Source organism: Pelecanus crispus, chromosome 1, assembly GCF_030463565.1.
Source record: "Pelecanus crispus isolate bPelCri1 chromosome 1, bPelCri1.pri, whole genome shotgun sequence".
Taxonomy (NCBI): Eukaryota; Metazoa; Chordata; class Aves; order Pelecaniformes; family Pelecanidae; genus Pelecanus; species Pelecanus crispus.
Window position 1 is genome coordinate 59,839,551 of NC_134643.1, and position 20,256 is coordinate 59,859,806.

At 48.7% G+C, this 20,256-nt stretch overlaps 1 protein-coding gene across 1 annotated transcript in view; it reads left to right on the forward strand.

Moving 5' to 3' along the window:
- Positions 1-14,210: 14,210 nt before the first annotated feature.
- Positions 14,211-20,256, forward strand: part of CACNG2 (calcium voltage-gated channel auxiliary subunit gamma 2) — a 51,503-nt gene continuing 45,457 nt past the window's right edge. The window contains exon 1 of the mRNA XM_075723213.1: positions 14,211-14,421. Coding sequence (XP_075579328.1) covers positions 14,211-14,421 — 211 coding nt within the window. The remainder of the gene's footprint in view (positions 14,422-20,256) is intronic.

Sequence of the window (20,256 nt, forward strand, 5' to 3'; positions counted from 1 at the left end):
CTTCTAGGACCTTCTGCAGCAGAGGTGGAGTCTGAGCTGGAGCTCTTCAAGGGTCATGCTGGCCCCCGCAACGTCTCTCTTAGCCTAAGGGCACATCATCTCTCTGCTTCTCACATCCTATTTCCTCCTCCTGCTGTCATCTTGCCTTGGGAACAATGTCTTCTCTGCCAGTTGCCCTTGGCTCTGTTGACCCGGAACAACAATGCTTGGGGGAGGGAGAAAGAAGAGAGCTACTCAAGCTCTAGTCTTTTCAGGGCTCTTTAGGTGTTGCGACTCCCTGTCGAAGACACCTGAGAGATGGGGATGTTGTTCAGTCTAGAGTGTAATTTCCTGGCAGGAGACCCCCAGCTGAGTCCTCATCTTGGCTATTAAGAGCTTGCCGCAATGTAACTTTCAGACACTGGCTGTTCTCATTCTGACTTGGAGTTTTGGTTTGGTTTTTTTTTTTTTACTCCTTGGGGGTCTTTCTCTCATTCTTCTGTCATAGCTTCACATACTTCCTCCCCTAGAGCTGTTTGTCAAGAGAAGCCTGGAATTGCTCTCTTTCCTGGTCTCTGAGATCAAATCCAAATCTGGCAATGTTTAAAAGGGAAATGTGACAGACCCTACATGTCAAGCTGGGGTCAGGAATGGGGTCAGTTTGATGAGTTTCCCTCCAGCCAGATATGCTTCAATTGAAGAAATGTGGAGCCTGTAATATTTTTGCACAAGTACTGGAAAAATACACAATATGAGGGCTTCAAGTTAGGGACTGTGAGCAGAAAGGTATAAAAGCATAAATGATCAGCTGCTGTGTCCTGAACAGGGGAAATGCAGGAGCAGTAGGGGAATAGGAATATGTGGGAAAGAGTGGGGTCTATATCCCTTCATGAAGAGCCTGAAGGATTTGCTGAGGTAGAGTGGGAGGGTGGGAATTAAGGATGGGAAGACCTAAGGTTTTTCCTGTCTTGTAGAATGATGTATGGAAATAAAGTGGGAGGAAAAGTAATTTTTGCATGAGCCATTGAGGGAAAATGAGGATACAGGGTAGGCCTGGATGACACTGCAGGTGGGAGGGCAGGTGGTAAGAATAAATAACTGAACAGAGATTTTCAGGGCCAAGATCTCAGGGCCAAGGTCAGTTTGGGGAATTCAGAGCCATAATGAGTATGGTCAATGGTAGCCATCAGTTTAAGTTCAAGATGTAGGGCCTGCATTAGAACAAGGCAGGATGAGTTAAAGTCTGCGTGACAGGGTTGGCACTGGGATTTGGTAGGGCAATAGTGAGAATCCAGAATGATAAGCCTAGGAGTAGCATGGAGAGATAAGAACAGCAAGATGTGATGCTGTGAGGGGCAGTGGCTGGAGACAGCATATCCAGGTGAGACAAGTTAAAATAGAGTAGGTAAGCTAAGGACACTGTCAGACTATCAGGGTGGAAGAGTGTGAAGAGGTGTTGGAAATTCAGATTGAGTACAGTTCTTCCAAGGGGATTTCTGAGTGGACGGAAATAAGATGCCTACAATTGTTACCCACACATCTTTGTATCATTTAAAACACAAATTAGTTCCAGCGCTATGTCTACTTTCTTTTGCCAGAAAATGCGGTGATCTATTTATCTATTTGCTTAAACCTTTTTTTTTTTTTTGGGGGGGGGGGGCTGGGGGAACAACATGTAAAGTTATGCCTAATTGTGCTGCAGCATCCTGAATACATTATGTTCATCCATTCAGGGAATGGAAAGAGAACCTGCACCTCACCCAACCAAGCAGAAATGCCCACTACAACTTGAGCATTGACATCTCACAACAAGAACTTCATGATCAGTTCATACAGAGGAAGACCTCCCCGGAATATCAATCTTTACCCTCAAGAAATAGAAAAATGTGATGTGTGTGAGGTCAGTGTAAAGCAGATAGAAATCACTCTGTTCATGAATAAAATTACCTACAATAAAAAAAAATGCCTTCAGCTCTCCATGGGAAGAATCTCTTTTCTGAGTTGGTTTCCCTCCTCTGCTTTTGCTAATTTATTTTGATTCCAGTGAAGCGTCACTTTCTCTTAGTCTAACAGTTGTGTGTGGCCATTGTGTGCTATTTCTAGGACTTTGTTTCTATGATGTTGGGTGGCTTCAGTTTGGGGACTGTGAAAGTGGAAGTTTTGAGATTCAGGCTGCAGTTGAAGCATCAGGCATAAAATCAGCTTGTAAGGACAGCAGAACAGAGTATCTAGGAAAGACATCTTACAGGGTTAAGGTAATGCTTTTCAGTGCAATTGTCAGCAGAGAGAGATCAGGCTGCAATGAATGTGAAAATGTTAGATAGGGAAGGAACACTGGGGGGTTTGGAAATGGGTAACAAGTGTGGGTGTCTTGTAACTGAGGTAAACGCAGAGGAAAGAGTGCTCCAAGTCCCTGGATGCAGATGTCCGGGGAGGCAGTGGAGGAGGTAAAGGAGCATTCTTGGACAATGTCATGAAACTGGGTAAGGGCAGGAGGACAGTTCTGGTATGAGTGAAAGCAGAGTAATGCAGACTCTGTCCTCCAGTTTCTGCACCTATTGAGACCTGGGCATATTTCCCTTAAGAGGACTAAGTCATTGCTCTTCATGGCCTTCCCAGCTAATACTGCCAGTAGGGTGGCTTTCCCTCTTCACCAAGACAGAAGTGATCACTGGATGCCATCTCGCTCCACAACCATTTTGGTATCTCTACACTGTTCACGCATCTTGCCTTTTTCCTCCTAACTGTCCCTGCACATGGAGGTCTTGTAACTATACATCCCCACAATTCTGCTACAACCCCCATGCTAACAGCCCTCCCCATTACCTTAAGACTGCTTAAGACTCCCCCTATGTACTTTCTGGGGTTATAAGCTGTTGTCAGGAAAAAAACATTGGTCTTTCTATCCACTACCACCGTCTTCTACCCCTGTCCCCTCCATCTGGTACTGGGGTAGAGCTTGTGCCTTGTTCAGCTGGCTAGATCTGGCACACAACTGGACCGGTATAGGAGCGAGAGTGCTGTGCCTATGCTGGATGTGTGTCTCTGCGCGGGTGAGGGGCATCCGAGGCAGGCACCCTTTCCTCCTTTTATCAGACTGTGCTCATTTATTACACCATCTGTTTTCCCAGTGCTGGAGATGATGCTGGGGATATGTGACTTGGGGCACTCAGGCAGAAACTGGCCTGCACAAGGCCGGCCATGTGTTTGCCTCCTAGCAATGCAGCGGTCAGCAGCAAATTCTTTGCTGCCGCCTCCTCTCAGTATGGGAGAGAGCAAGCGTGGGCCTGGGTGTGTAGGAGACACAAAGAGATGAAATGTGTGAAGGGGAGGGGGAAGAAAGGGAGAGAGAGAGACGGACTGGGGTACATGTGTATCAGCTGGAGAGAACTGTGGGAAGGAGGGACAGACAGATGGGCAGAGTGGGGGAGAAGGAAAGAGGAATGGATTGTAGAGAGGGAAAGACAGAAGCACTGGGTGGGGGGAGACAAAGAAATGGACTGGCTGGGGCACAGCAGTGGAAAGGCTGTGAAGGAAGGAAAGACAGGCAGATTTGGCAGGTGTGTGGTGTGGAGATGGATTGTCTCTGGGAGAGACGTGTGTCAACTAGGTACTACAGTAATAGGTAAGTGGATAGCTACAGAGATGGAGATAAAAAGTGTGTGTGGGGGGGGTTATATAGGCCTGTGTAAGGGGGAGCTGAATGAATGACAGTGAGGAAGAAGAGCCATAAGGAAAGATGAGAGAGATAAAGCAGAGGAACAAAAGCGCAAGGCTAGAGCTGAACCATGGGGAAAAGAGAGGCATGGGAAGGCAAGGCAGCCCTCTGAGTGCAAACAAGAACTGGGATCAGGCGGGGGGAGGAAGGGGATTCATCTGAGAAGAAGGGAGACTGACAGCACTCGTGTGTTTAGGGCTGAGGTTTTCTTATTGGCATCTAAGAGAGGATGCAGGGCAGAGATCACAGCACAATTCCCCAGTACTAAACAGAAGCATTTTTGTGCATGCAGGGCTCACTGTCAGCTCACAGAGAGACCCAGTGGACCTGGAAGTATAAATGCCGCTGTGCTAGTGCAGTCTGTTTCTTGCCTGCTGAACTGCAATGTGTACCTGAGCATTTGCAACCTGTGGACTGCCTGTTTCGAGTGTACCTGTTTGACTGCTAGGAGCTGTTTAAGATGGCAGCTCAGGCATTTATTTATCCTTTTCTTCCCCCTCCTCTTGCCCTTTTCCTCACAGCATAGTCTCAATGGAAAAGGAGACATGAAAAAGCAGTGCCCAAATTCACAGGCACCTTCTTAATTCTTCCACTTCATGCCATAGACACCACCTCACTTTGCTGCCTGACTTGACCTCCCCCCTGCTTTGACCATTTATTTTCTCTTCTGTCCTTTCTTCTGTATTTTTTCATTTCCTTCTTTATCTCTTCTTTCAACTTTCTGTCATTTTAAATTTTTACTCTTCCCTGTAACTCCAGCCCCCTTTCTCTGTTGTGTTCTACACTCCTAGTTTACATGCGTTCCCTTGTTGTTCCAGCTTCTGGTTGCCCTGTTTCTTTTCTTCTGCTCCGTTTTATCTCTCCCCGATTCCTCCATCTCCTTCTGTCTGTGCCTGTCTGCCTGCTTTCTCTCACTCACTGTCTGTCTCTCTTGAACTGGGTTGTGAATTCTGTTGGCATCAGAGCGGGACAAACTGTAAAACCGAGGTTCCCGGAGGGCCAGGTTGTGATCATTTTATTTTTACAATGTCCTTGGATGTGTAAAGGTGTTTGTTTGAGGGGGGAGGAGCAGTGCATGTGCTCCATGTGGGAGAAGAGAGAGGAGCGCAGGCCAGAACGAATGAAGCTTATAGCTAATATAGGTCAGTTGCAGAGAAGAGTCCCAATGGTCTGTGAAACAGGGAAGTGGTTTGTCACGTCAGACTGGCTACTGGAAAGATGGCGACTGAATAGTTTTATCTAAAAGATGCAAGCCACCTGGAAAAGTGTCCAGTCAAAGAATGCAGTAGTGGCGAGCATGGGAGGAGGACCGGCTCTGCACGGGGGACTGCTCATCTCCCAACCACCCCCTTAACCCTGGGAATAACCAGCCTGAGATTCCCTTTCCTTCCTCTGAGCTGTTTTCTTCTGTGCATGGTCCTGTGTCCCTGATACAGAGGGGGGGAGTATGGCTGACCTACGCTTCCTCATGCCCCCTGCCAGACTTGCTCACTGTGTGAAAGTGGACAACAACAGAGCAAACAAATCAGAGAAGCGCAAAGGAGAACCGTACCCCCCACACCCTTGGAAGATGGTCTGGAGTGTTTGGCCAGTCTTTGCTGGGGTCTGTGCTGCCAAGGAGACCCACATAGCCAGTAGAGAGGCATCACCAAGGCCCTGAGCCTGTTCTGGTAGAGCTGGAGGAGCCAAGTGCACTGCTGGGAATTGCTTTGCTCTGCAGTAGACTCCTCACTTCCCATGATTTGCCACAGTATGAGTAAACTCTGCTTTCAGACCATTCCCAGAAATTTTCACAAGTGGTCAGTAGCTGCAGTGAATTACTGAAAGTGGCAAATCTCCATGAGCCCAGCATTTGGCCTTGGGACTTCTGATTTAATTTCTATTAAGAATTTTGTTGTTATACAAGGTCAAAGTTAATCTGTTAAGATGACATTTAGACATCAAAACAGAAATCCAGATTTTCAGAGGTATTTGGAGCCTCTACATCTCTGTAAAATCAATGTGAGATGCTGACTGCTCAGCACAACTGAAAATCAGGACAGTTCTTCAATGTCTAAACATGGAGTTAGAAGCCTAAATAGATGTGTATGTTTTGCTTTCTTTTTAAAATAGGCCTCTATTTCCAAGGCAGAGAATATCACCTCTCTATGATTTCTATCCGTGGTATACTCTTCTGTGCATCACCATAATGCTCCAGTCTAGCATCTGACTCTGATGTGTTTAACCTACTTCCTCTATAGGAATTCACATTGGGCATCCTAAACCATTACAATGGTAATGTAAAACCAAATCTTAGGAATTCATATGATGGCTCTATGGGCACAATACACCAGCTGGCTTTCTCTGAAACAGTGTCTAAAGCACATGTACATCTCATGGGATGCCTCCTTGACTATGTGGGACTACAGAAAGAAATCCTTCTCACATGAAAATCAGTAGCCTGTTATTGACATCAGTGGGACCTGGTGATTTTGAATTTTCTGAGATTTCCCAATCATTATGCTCCTGAATAGGTGTTGGGATATGTCCTTCTCTTGCTTTGTCCCTCTGAAAACTTAGAAAGACTAAATAACCTATCCCAGAGGCTAACCATTTCTCTTGTTTTGCTTAGGATGTTCCTTCAAGAGTCTCTTTTAATCCTGATTTATTACAGAGCATCAGAAAAATTAAAAGTTCAGTATTCTTTCCCTGATACCCTAAACTATCTGACAGAAGAAGAGCTAGGGATGTCCTAAAGAAGACATAACTGCATATAGCTGGCTTGCAGAAGGGTTACCTACGTCAGTACCACCAGACCTAGGAGAGCAAGTCTGCCCCATACAGGAAGCCCCAGTGATACCTCTGTGGGTGCTGAGGACCAGATGGCAAAAGCTCATGTTTGGCCCAGATTGTGGCTTAAAATGATGACACTGAACAGGATCCTCTTCTCTGTCCCCATCTGTGCCCTTCACACTGGAAGAAAGCCTGATATCACAGAATATCGATCAGTGTCAACATGAACCATCCTCACTGTAGGTCTCACCTTTCCCTCAGCATTTATCATTGTGCTGATGCTTCCAGGAAGATTCTGAAAACTTTCAGTTCAGAAAAAACCCAAGGCCTTTCTCTTTCTTGCTTTATTCTTCGCAATTCTCTGATTACTGCTACGTTTACAAGAAAACACTCTTTTTTCTTCTTTAAGAACTAAACCACAGCTGCTGCACGTTTCCTCACTGGAGTTTCATGAACCTGTTTGTCAAGAAATGATGACTTCTTTAACTCATGGATTCTGACGTTGGCCAGGAGAGACCATCCCTTCCATGAGAGGCAGATCAGGAGTGAGAGTCTGTTCTAGTTACATTCAGTGGATGGATGGACAAAGGTTTTATTGGGAGCAAGACAGTTACTTGTGCCCATATTTCATGCACAATGGACAGCGAGACCCATTGCTTCTCTGATCCATTCTGGAGACCCTTTCCCTGTGCCTTGACCTTAGAGCAGATTCTGATTACAAAACCTGTGCCATAACCTTTTCACCAACTTTTTGTCTCCTGGAATGTGCTTCCAGGGTTGGATGTATACGGGTGTTGGTGGGAACTGTCTGTGCCTGATTTTGGATATGAATGGGAAGAAAAAAGAAGATTTCCATGAAGGATCTGGGGATACAACAATGGAGAAGGAATGGCTGTATGCTTGTGAATAAGTGGGGCTCAAATTGGATTTCTATGGTGTGTGGTTTACGAAGGAGTAAGGATGTGTAGAGACATGTATTTATTTATATACAGGATGGTCCAGCATGAAGGTAGCCTGGGATTGTAGATCAAGTGGAGAAAAATGTGTGCTCTGGAGTGGAAAAGTATGAGGGACGGCATCTGGGTGGCAAGGTAATAGTGTCTCTAGTTTAACACAGTTATGCAAATACATAGGGATAGACATTCTGGTGGGATGGGGAATGTTCTCATAACTTATTTTCTCTGCTAGTCTTATTCAGTAAGTTTGTATCTATATGCATGCATATATTCTCACTGAGGACACTTTACCAAATACTGGAATTCCAGCTAGAGTGAATTGTTAGCAGCCTGCCCTCTGTTAGAGCTAATGGGTTGCAGGCATTGATTTTTTTTTTTTTTTTATTTTTCTATTCCTATTGATTAGGAGGCTGCTGTACATACAAATCTCAGCACAGCATGGAAAGAGAGGCAAAACAGCTCACATCCCAGCAATTCATCATGGTGGAAAATTCATCCTGGGAATCCCAGTCTTTTCCCACTATCTCTTTCAAGTAAAGAAGGAAGCCTTTCCCTTTTTGAAGAAATCAACCCACAGGACTCATGAGCTGACACTTTTTTCCCCCAACTATTTTCAAGAAGCAAACATTTCAAAGGTTACCATTTAATGGAAGAAAAGGTTGTATAAGAAAAGGGAGTCTTGCATGGAAAGCACAGGAGTTCTAGCTTCAAGACTCAATCTTAAACAGATTTCTTTGGTATCCACAGGTACCCAACTAACTTATAACAGCACCCAGATCCCACTAAAATCAGTGAAACTATTTTTGCTTTAGCGGGATTTGCGATTATGTTCTGAATTTGCCAGTGCCTCAGTGCCTCTGCAAACTAGTGAATGTTACTTTATAAGAGTGTTATGAGGCTAAATGAATTGTTTGCCCAACATTTAGCTTGGAAGAGGATATAGGTCAGAAATGGAGGGAGTTACATATTGCAGCCTTATAACCTCATACTTGGTCCCTGCCAGAGTTCCACTCCTGTCTAAGACAGGAGTTTTTAATGCACTCTCAGGGCAGCACCAGCATCACTTTTGCATGGAAACCTACTCATTTTAATTGATAGACCTCTGTACCCTGTATGTCCCTTCTTTTTTCTTCCTTTCTGGTCACAGTGTTACACTAGAGATGAATCTCCTGTAGTATTAGAATATTCGATGTTTAAACTGCCTTTTATGTTGATCCTCAAGTTATATGAACCTGAAGATAAGAACAGAGGACCACTGAGGCTTTTTCCATCTGTATTTATCTCCCTGTCTCTGTCTTTATCTCATCTCCATCTCCATCTCTATCTCTATCTCTGTCTCAGTCTCAGTCTCTGTCTCTATCTATCTCCATCATCTCCACTGGTGATTCTCTGTCAAAACCACAAATCTTCTTTCCTCAGTTTGCTAAATTGGTCTAAGAAAACCACCAGTGTGCAGATATGATGTGAATAATGTGTCTTAAGTGCTTTGGGACCCTCAGCTTTGGATGCCAGTGGTGACTGCTCTGATCACCCCCTCTGCTTGTCTAACCATACAGATATGTGACTTTTTTCAACTTTCTCCAGCGAAATCTCTTAAATATTAATTCTCTTTCTGCATCATATTTCACTTCTATCTTCTCTGCCCCATTGGCTTCCAGTTCTATAATCATCACCCTAACCCCAATTAATTTTTCCTAACATCTCCTCTGCTGGTGCATGTTTCTATTAACACCTCTCCTCTGCCTGTGAATACAGCTGCAGCAACTCCATCGCTTTTCCATCTCATTACAGCAGCTCTTTCTGAGCTGGCCTCCCCAGGATGAAGATTCCTAGATACCAGTTTTCATATATTATCGCTGTCTGATTTTGTCCTATGTGCTGAAAAGCTCCACTGCAGCACTCAATGCACAAACACTCTGTTCAGTTCTATTACCATCCCATGGAGTTGCTTCCGACTTCGTGCCCTTCATCTCCCTTCCTGCATCTTTCTTGTGCCCCCTTTTCTCGTACAGCACTGCCCCTTCTCTCCACAAATAGCAGCACTCTTGGTTTGCCATTGGAAGCAGACTTCCTGCGGCTCCCTGTCTCATCAGCTTCTCATTTCAAGTAATTTAAAATGTAATTTAAAATCTCTCTATTTCCTCCAGACTATTAATTTCTCTCTCCTTACTCTCCTATAGATGTCATTCTGTGTTGCGCTATTCAGTAAGATGCGACTGTTGTAAAAATCTGCCACAGTGTTTTTATTCTGTATTCTTGTTTTGTATTATCATTTTTAATGATTCTTTGTAGGGAAGATGAAATCTCAGCACAGCATCTAGCCACAGCACAAGCAGTCACACAGGACATTCTGGCATTTGCATTGCCTTTGTTCCATTCTTCTCCTGTGGCATTTGGAACTGTAGAGGGATTATTGTGAATGTCTAAGAGTATATAAGTAGGGTAGCAGGAAGAGAATTATTTCTGGCAATTGGGAAGTGTGAGGCAGGAAGCTGTGTTTAGTCCTGATCCTGAGATGTACTGAGCCCTCATAAGTCTCACTCCTCTTAGCCAGAGATTAAAGAACTTGCCACCCTGCAAACCTGGCCTTCTTACACTGGCAGTTTCTTTGGGGAGAGCATGCTCCTCTCCTGTTGCTGTAGTCACTTGAAAGCAAACTTTCCAAAGCTGTAGAAATATGTAATAAAGGCAACAGTTCTGGATTGGTTTGAGGGCCTCTGCTTTGGCCCAGCTGCTGCTTCATCCTCTGTATCTGGTTGGATTTGTTAAATGTAAAGATAAGTAACCCTGATACTTCAGCAATATTTTTCTTGTTATAGATGAAATCTGTAATTTCTCACAGTTGTTGGGGTCCCCTGCAAGCCCAAATCCACTACCTCTGCAGTGACTGCTTGCTCATCGTACTAGTCTCATTAGACTCAGATACCAAGAGAAGCAAGCTCCTCTCAACCCGGAGACAACCCCTGTCTGTGCAGCCCAGCATGCCCTTGACCCAAAGCAGCACTACCATCCGTAGCAGTAAAATAAACACTTAAACACATGGGCTACACAGGTGAGCCCTAAGTGAAAACACAGAGCACCATCCCTTCTCTCCCTCTCCTCTTTGAATGACCCTGCTGTGTAAACATGGGTGAGCTTTCAAAGGGCTTGAGACCTTTTTGCTTCCACTCCAGCCAGGCTGCTTGTGTGGCATTACTTGAAAGCTGTGCTACTTTTTTTTGAGAGTACAGAGTAATTGAGGAGCCCACCTTTCGTGGAGCTATGAGCTCCACAGATTTCCAGAGTGCCTTTCCTGTCCACACATGCGATGTTGGTGCCTGATGGATTTGAGCACCAGAATAGCCAGCTGAAGTTTTTTCCTCTTCGGAGTCTTTCAGGCTCCTGGCCCAGCTTTTTTACCCTCCTTTGAAGAATGAGACAACTTGAATACTGGGGTGAGGTTGGAGGGTCATGATGGCCAACACAAAAAGAAAATGGCTCAGAGTCCCAAGAATTACTTAGTCCTCCCTTATGCCTTCCCTCTTCAAGGCCCCCTCCTTCTTTCAGTGGCAATGTCCCCGAAGGGAAGGAGAAGTCCTGGAGTGATCTTCTCTAGCGTCCCCAGTTAAGAGCCTCAAAGAGCCTCCTCCTCACCACAGGCCATCCCTGTAGAGCCATAATGTCCCACCAGCTTAGGCGTGTTCTCTGCATCCCTCCACCTCTCAAATTCCTTTGAACAAAGAACAACAGTTTAGACACCTGTCTCCAGCTACCATCCTCCTCACTCTTGCAGCAGGCTGTACTCAGAGTGCGAAAGGTGCATTGGGGCCACCTCCCCCCTTGCCCATCCTCAGCTCTTTGGCAGCTCAGTGAGTGCAGAAAGAGACCCCCAGCTCCTGCGGCAGAGGGCAAGGCCAGGAGTCCCCCAGGTGAGGCTAGGGACTGTGGTTGTTCCCCAATAATGTGTCAGTGGTCTCAGCCTGCACCATCTCCTATCACCCCTCCCTCTATCCCTTCTCCTGCCTCCCCCAGGGCCTTTCCTGCCTGCTGGTGGTGATCTGCATATGGCTGATGCCAGACACCATGAATGCTTGCTGGTAAACACCCCTGTCTCGGTCTCAGCTGTGAGGGCAGCCTGGTCTGTCCCCTCCAAATTGGGGAAATCATCAGTGGTCTGTAGGGCAGCCAGTGGCCCCCCTGCTGCTTGCTATAGAGCCCTTCATGTCCAACAGTGCTGTCAGAGATTGTCCCGAAAGGGCAGTCCCAGTCTGCACCCAGAGAGGGAGAAAGGAGGAGAAATAAATGGAGTTATGAAATTGCAACGCGGCTGAAGCCCTCCAACTGGTTCAGCTTCCCAGCAGCCCCTTCCCTCAGCCCCGCTGCCCTGCATAGAACAGCAGTGAACCTAAAGCAGCTCTTCTGGTCTCTTTTTCACTGAACAATGAATCCGATCAGAGAGAAACAAAATCGGTAGCATCGAGAATTAGATTATTTCTTTTCTTTATGATTGTTGCATTAATGAGCAGCTACATGTATAGAATCAGGAGGTGACTAATGTAATTAACCTGGTGTAATGATACTGCTGAGGAAGAGAGAGAGGATTATGACATACTTAGATGTCAGTATTGCACAATTTTGTATATGTTCCTGGTACTATCGGGTTGTCTCTGACACAGGAAACTTAAGCAGTGATAGATTCCAGTCTGCATCCATTCATCTCATGCATCTTTCTGTGTAAAACAAGGATGTGAAAGGTGGATTGCTTTCGGGGGCTGGGGGTGGGGGGGGTAGGGGGAGGGATTCGGTTTTGGTGGTTCCTTTCCTCAACAAAATAGTAGTAATAATAATAAATTGTCCTTTCTCGTGAAGAATCTTCCCAAAATGTCTGCTTCTTGGAGCAGGCATTGGGATTTCACAGAAAGCTATAAAGGCAAAGTCAGAACACGGGGATTCGCACAACACTGGTCAGGGGGAGACAGAGGGACGGAAAAGGAGCAGCACCAGAACGTATGCAACTTGCAGCGAACCCGAGAAGAGTGAAGAGTGAGCACTTAAAAAGCAGAACAACAGTGATAATAACAGTAATAAATGCTTATTTTTAAATTACCCTTCGGCGTTACATTTCGCCCGTCTCCTGGGGAGAGAAACTGCTGCCCGAAGTTGTGTGTGGGTCTAAGCGCGGGTGTGCGGGTTGCACTTGCCGCCCCGGGGCACGTACGGCGGGGCTGAGCTGGGGGGCGGCGGTGGGGGGCGAAAAGCAGAAAGCAAGAAAGAGGGAGAGCCCCAGCTACGCCTTCCTCCGGGGGGGAGCAAGCCTTCCCGGGGCTGGCAGCGGCGGGCTAGGCGCAGGGAGGGCGGGGGGGGGGGGGTGGGTTGGGGGGGAGGCTGCCCCCTCCGCCCCTCCCTGCCTGCCCGCCTGCCTGCCCGCGCAGAGCGGAGGAGGGCGGCTGCCGCCCGCGGATGCTGGGGCGCGGGCGGCGCGGGCAGGGCGGGCGGCGCGGGCAGGGGAGCTGTCCTGCAGCACCGGGAGCCCGGCACCGCTCCTCCCGCACCTCCGCCCCGGGAGCTGTCCTGCAGCACCGGGAGCCCGGCACCGCTCCTCCCGCACCGCCGCCCCGGGAGCTGTCCTGCAGCACCGGGAGCCCGGCCCCGCTCCTCCCGCACCGCCGCCCCGGGAGCTGTCCTGCAGCACCGGGAGCCCGGCACCGCTCCTCCCGCACCGCCGCCCCGGGAGCTGTCCTGCAGCACCGGGAGCCCGGCCCCGCTCCTCCCGCACCGCCGCCCCGGGAGCTGTCCTGCAGCACCGGGAGTCGGGACCGCTCCTCCCGCACCGCCGCCCCGGGAGCTGTCCTTCAGCACCGCCGCCGCCGCCGCCTTGATGCAGTAGCGGGGCCCGGGAGCTGCCGGGGGCCGCCGCGGGGCAGGGGGTGCCGCAGCCGGGCTCCGCTCCGCGCCCCCCGCCCGGGAGGGGAGCCGCGCCTGTCCCCCCGCTTCCTCCTCCGCCCTCCCCAGGAGCCCCCCTCTCTCCTCGCCCACCTCCGCCGGGAGCGAGCGCCGCGGCTGTGCGGAAAAGCCATGGGAGGCAAGACCTCGGCACCTGTTCAGCTGAAATCAAGGGCTTACAGTATACTGGGCAGTCTGGCTTGGTGGTAGGAGCGAGCAAGAGGAAGGAGAAAAGCAGGCAAGGAAAAGTGAGAGAGGATTGGAGCGACTGCCGCTGCCGGGAAAAAAAAAAAAAAATAAAAACCCAAGGAAGATAACTGGGAAGGAAAAGGATTTTCATGGCGCAGGCTGCAGAGCTAAGCAAGAAGACTGAAGGTTGCATCTCTGCTCTTACAGTCTCTAACTGTCTAGGTCCAGATAATGAGAGATTGTGTTGAGGATGCTGCTGCTGCTCCCCTGTTCACTGTGGAAGCCATCTCCAAATTAGCCATTACATATGGAAACTGGAGACCAGAATTTTAGAAAAAGGGATTAAGGCGTCTTGTTTTGGGGGGGGTTCTCTCTTTATTTGTTTGGTTTTTTCTTGGTTCTTTTCTCTCTTTTTTTTTTTTTCTTTTTCCTTTTTCCTTTTTCCTTTTTTTATATTTCAACCAGAACGTTTCCGATTTAAAAGGCAAGCCTCTTCCCGTGTGGTCTTTCTAATTTACACTCTTTTCCGTGGGCTTTCTTACCTCCCTTTTTTGATATCTATCTCTCTCTATATACCCATTATATTATTAGTCGGAATTACTATTCTTTTATTTTATTAAACACACACACCCCAAGAATCAGAAGGCGGTTGGGTATTTGTATAATGAAGAATTATGGGGCTCTTTGACAGAGGTGTTCAGATGCTTTTAACCACCGTTGGTGCTTTCGCTGCCTTCAGCCTGATGACCATAGCTGTGGGGACCGACTACTGGCTTTACTCCAGAGGGGTTTGCAAGACTAAAACTGTCAGTGAGAACGAAACCAGCAAAAAGAACGAGGAAGTCATGACCCATTCTGGATTATGGAGAACCTGCTGCCTGGAAGGTATTTGATTCTGGATCTCCACACCCCCCCTTTCCTCTCCCACCACCCCATGTTCCCCCCCCCCCCCCCCCCCAAATAAATCCCTCCACATTCCACCATTTTCTCATTTCATTCCTTTCACCACAGATTGAGAGCGGTGGGCTCAGTTACTCAGGGCACAGAGGCAAGAAGACAGGCAAAACATTCTCTGCTCCCTTCTCTTCTCCCTTCCTCTTCCCCACCCCACACACCTTCCCCAAAAATTCACTTCCCCCCTCCAACTGGAATAATGTGTGTGTTACAAAAACACCGAGAGACCCTTTCAAAAAGCAACTGTGCGGTCTGCCTGTCTTCAGCTTGTTTGTATTGCCTGGGAAAGCAATGCCAAAATGCTGTCTTATTGCTGTGCTCCGGCTGTAGCCACAGAGTGAAATAATTGCTCTCTTTGCAAAAGGCTTATTTGCAAAGACAAGACCGGGAGTGAGGGGCAATGTGGGGAGGGGGTGACTGCAAAGCACTTCGGATGCAATTATTAGTTCACTTTAGGAGGGAAAAAGAGAGAAAGGGAAGCAACCCTGTTATGTCCAAAATGCTTTGTACAGTAAATCTAACGATTCCAGTCATCTCAAGCAGAGTTCAGAGCATTTTGTAATGCCTTTAAGCAACCACATCTCACTGGGCTGGGTGCAGAGGGGTCTAGTTGGTGGCTGATCAGTTCGGTTTAGGGCTGGGATTTTCTCCCCCATTTGTTTGTTGTTGTTGGGGGGGTGGGTTTTTGTTTGGGGCTTTTTTTTTTTTTTTTTTAAGATTTATGGTAAAGGCTAAAAATAAACAAGTCTCTGAATGGAAAAATCAGCCTAAGTCTGATGTGGTGAAACTGAACAGCAACTCAGTGACATGTCTGATGGCAGAAGAGACACCGCCGCAGCCAACTTCTGGAATCAGACGTTCCTAAGGGAGGGGGAAAGAAAAGAGGGGCCAGTGATTCGCTTTTAAATATGTGTTGCTCGGTACTGCTATTGGCGTACGTGGGCTGGGGAGGTGGTCTTCAGCCTGTGCTGGAGGGACAGGGGCAACCGATGTAAATGCGTGGTTTATGTTACACACGTAGCGAGGAGAGAGCGAGAGCACCAGAGCGCACATTGCAGCCCATTGTAAAAGCCCTGTTTATGAATCAGCTCCCAGCTGGAGGGTGGGCTGCTGGGGGTTTATGGACATCCAGGGATAATGTCTGTGCCAGTCGGTGTCCACCGGAGCTGGGTGTGCCTGGAGCTCCCCGATGGGAGAGGACGGGGAGTGGGTACCGCAGAACTGATTTTCTAAGACCGGCACTGGGAGATGGAAGGCAGGGGGGGAGGGGGGAATAAACTATGTATGTCCTGATGTCTCTCACCAAAGCAAGCTAAAGCTGCTGTTTCGAAATGGTTGTGTCCGGGAAGAAGCGCGAATTTCCCCCCCGTTCTTGGTGCAAACGGTTGAGTGATGGCTGGACATGTTTTGAATAGCTAAGTGACTTCATTGAGCGATGGTCTATTTGACGCATACTGCATTTAGTGCCCTTTGTCAACCCAAACTGCTGCCTTTTAACATATCCTGCAGAGGAGCTCTATGCTGAATACTATATGCTGTCTCCACGCCAGAAAATCAATAGCAGTAAATTAATGGGGGATGTTTTAAAGACACTCGCTCACACACACGCACACATTTCCTCCAAATAGATAAATATATAGAGGTATATATGAATAAAAAATGAAAAGCCTTTCACACAGCTATTCATTACAACCGGGGAAGGAGACATCTCCTTAATTAAAAATTAATGAGAAAGGGAAGGTGGGGGGGGGTGGGGGGGAGGGGAAAGGAAGCCCAAATGCAAAGCCATGCAGGGAAGGGAGGCTGCGGAGAAGAACTCCCTTCCTGAGCTGTGTCCCCAAGCTGGAGGGCGGAGGGAGGCTGGGGTGGAGACAGGAGGTATGAGGACCCTGGCCGGGAGAGGCAGTGAATTCAGATCATGTCTATCTGCCCACAGAGCGGTACTCAGAGGGACACGGTCTGAGGGGGAGGAGGAAGGGGCGGGTGAGGTTTGTCAGATCGGAGGAGCTCGGGGCTCCTTCTCCTTTACGTCTGACAGGACCCCACAGGCACTGTGGAGAAGTGGCTTGCATAGCAAAGGAAAGTGCCAGGATGCTTCCAATTAAAAGCTCCAAAGTGCCCCCAGCACCCCCAGCGCTGCACTGCCAGCCCCGTCCCCCTGCCCTCCCTGCTGATGCTCTCCAGTGGGCCCAAACTGCAGCCCTGCACGAGGGGTGTGAAATGCAGCCTGAGCGCAAGCTGCGTGGCCCTGGCAGGGTGCTCTCGCTCGCCCCAGCCATGTGAGGGCTGGGCTGGCCCGTTCCCCCAGCCCCTGTGCACTGGGCAGAAGCGGTGAGCGGGGTAGGAGGGTGCAATGCACCACACAGGAGCTGAGCCCAGCTCTGAGTCCCTAGCCTGAGGGCACAGGTTGCACCAAAACTTGGATAAAGGCTTGGTAGCAAGAGCATCTCAGCAGGAGGCAAAGCCAGCCCTACGGCCACACGTCGAGCAGGGCCTGGGCACAGGGTTTGCCTCATGGGGTGGCACGGCACAGGTCTGGCACCGCCGCTGCCGGGATGCCTCTGCTTGGCTTCCCGCAGCCCCACAGCCTGCATGGGCTGGTGGCTGGCACTCTCTTGCTCACAGGACAGCACAGCCAAATGTCCCCACCAGCCCCTGGACGGCAGGCCTCTTACTGTCACGTCTGATCACCTTAGGGGGAGTTATCTTCTTTCTCGGCAGAAGGAATCAGAAAGGTGTCCCTGGTTGACTCGCTCTCCCTGGTGAAAGCTGCCTGCTGGTGAGCGGGAGGGAGAAGGGTGCAGCAAAGTCTCCTTTCCCCCATGATGCAGAGGGTGGCCAGATTTGTGGAGGGAAGGGCTTGGTCCCAGGAGGCTATAAAAAGGGCAAAACCCTTGGACTCTGCTCACACCCTGCCTACAGTGTGGCAAAGGCACCTGACAAAGGGTGTGGGACAGACATGCTTCTGCTGCTTGGGGTGGGTGTCAGGGCAGGTCTATAGGGCTAGGAGAGGTAGTGAAGAGGAGGGCAGGAGGCTTTGTAACAAGAAAATAATCAAAGAAGGAGCCCAAACTGCCTCCTGTTAATGGTAGGAAGCCTCTGACGAGGTTGCCTTCATTTCTGGGGATGTGGGGGAACGCTGGCATTAGTCAATGCTGTAGGCTGTCAGAGATGGTGGGCTCCTCCTGTTTAAAATGTTGTGCTAAGTTATCTTTTCTCTTCTTGGCCAAGATATCCAGTAGCAAAAATGGACGTGGGGACTCAGTCTCAGGCTGTACACACAGATACACTGCGGTCAGAATCGCATTCTTGGAGAATTTGGTCCCTAGGCTTTCAATTTTTGGGTTCCCCTCTCTTCAGTCATTCTGTTCCCCACAGTGCACTTTCAGTCAGCATTTTCAGACCTTTGTATTGCTCCAAAAAGGAGTGTCATTTGGTATGTTCGTCCTCTACTGGATTTCTTTCCCCCCTTTCTTGTGTCCTACAGTGAGCCCCTGTTCCATGGTGGGGCTAAAGCGGGAAGGTGGTGTCAGTTCACATTACTGCAGATCACACTTCTGAGTTTTTTCCTAATCTTCCTTGAGATAATTCTTTCTCAGCCTTTGGGGTTGCCCAAATGTGTCCCCTGGCCATTCAAACATCTTTGCCCTTCAAGAAAAATGGCCTTTCTCAGCCCTTTAACTGCGTAGGCACAACACACACAGGTACACCGAGCAATTGAGATCTGCAAGCTCATGCCACACATGGATACTGCACCTCTTACAACTTCGAAATGGCTGCGGATCTTCCAGCCTAATTCCTCCTTGGCACCGAATGCTTTAAAACCACTTTTTATTATGAGTGATGCCGTGTCTAAGTCTTTCATTAGCTCCTGTAGATCTCCTACAGGATCTCAAAAAGTGAGCGACGATGCCTTATCAGGGACTTATGAAGCAAGCAAATGAAATGTATTTTATATCTGTAGGTTATTGGTTTTGTCATGTTGTCATTATTATTAGGAAAGGGATAGGTCTGGGAGGCTTTTATACTGAGAAGGAGGGAGAGAAGAGTCCAGGGCAGGCAGGCATGAGTGATGCACATGGGGTTAGACGTCCCTGTAGATCTGACTGGTGTGAAGGCAAGTAATTGAATGGATGTTGGTGCAGAAAATAATTCCTGCCTAGAGACCCTTCCCAAGGAAAATTAATGAGCTGATCTATTCCCTTTCCAGCTTGTTATAGCTGAACAGCGCATGAGAGTTAAGTGCAGTTTCAGTGTTCGCAAAAATGAAGAGCTGACAGCAAAGTGAGGCAAGGCACAGACAGTGGACAAGCTTCTGCCAGACAATTCTGGCGCTGCGTCGCTTCCTCAGGCTGCCTTCTCCCACTGCTGTTTGCTCCTGGTCCACCTCTTTCCTTTCACACCAGTCTTAGGAGTGGTTTTTTCCTTATCTTCCCTCTCACCTTTCCTGATTTCCTTTCTTTTACCCTTCATTTCTGTCAGCATCCCTAGTTTTGCGCTGCGGAACTGCCTGCCGTCCTAATTCCAAGGATCCGCAAACCTGCAGGGGTCCTTTCCCCTGACTCTTGCTGTCCTAGTCCAGGGGCTTTTCTGAACACGCAGTGCAAATAGCAGTAGATTAAGTCGGGGTCTCCATGTCTTCGCGGTTCAGGACCAGGAGCAGCCTAGCACAGCCCTGAGATGCAGCAGGAGGCAATGGCCCGGCACATAGCTGATTGCTGCTGGCATTGCATCTGCCGGGGAGGAGGAGGATGCAGAGCTGGACAGGCCTTGGATGAAGGGGAAGACAAAGAATTTTAGAAAGTGAGGTGGCAGATGGTGAGGGAGAATTACTCGGGATCCCAGACTTGGGTGGGTTTGGTTCTCCTCTCAGCTTAAATTCACCTGACTGTAAGTCACTGAGAAGGAAGGTATTTGAGGGGCTGAGACCTGCAAGCTCAATTCCTTTGTAAGATTTGACAAGGAAATGCTGTTCCTCGCCAGTGAGTTGCCAGAACTGACTTTTAAATTGCTTTTAAATTATGAATCTTCCTACTGACAGAGAAAGAGGAATGGGTTAATATTGTCCTGAAATGCACCAGAAATTGCCTTGCTGAAGAGAGTGAGAGCGAAATGCAGTGGGAGGGACATGGAGGTGCAGTGTGGCAGCAGTAATGTATAAAGAAATTACACAGAGATAGAACAAATGTCTCTTTGCCAGGGAGACCAGGAGCTATTCCTATCCAGTGTTTCCCTTTTAACCCATCCCTTTCCCTGTGCAGCCCGCTGAGCCCCCGTCTCACTTCGCTGCGGTTTGGTACAATCTAAGCAAGAGTTTTGGGGGAGGAGGACCGCTGAGGTCTGACAGCAGAATCTCCATACTTATTTAATTTAAAAGCAGTAGCGAGGAGGTTGCTGGGGGGAGCAGGGAACATTTCAGGCTCTCAGATGGCTCTGCCCCCTGCCCCTGTTTTAAGAGCAGATTCCCGATCCAGCATACCCGGTTTATCCCAGGGGGAGCCCGTGCGGCTCCATTCTGCGCTGCTTCTCCCTTCCATATTGCACTCGTTGTCAGGGGACGTGCTGCTGCCTTTCACAGGCACGAAACCTTCCCCCTTGCAGGGGGCTCTCGGGGAGGGAAGGGGGCTGCTGCTGGGGGCATGGGTCAGCAGCGGGGCCTTCGTTCCATCTCCTCCCTCCGCAGCCCCCATCCCAGGGCGACAGCTACCCGGCAGGGGAAACACAGAGCGCAGAACAGGTCAGGCATACGCAGAATGTATTGTAAAT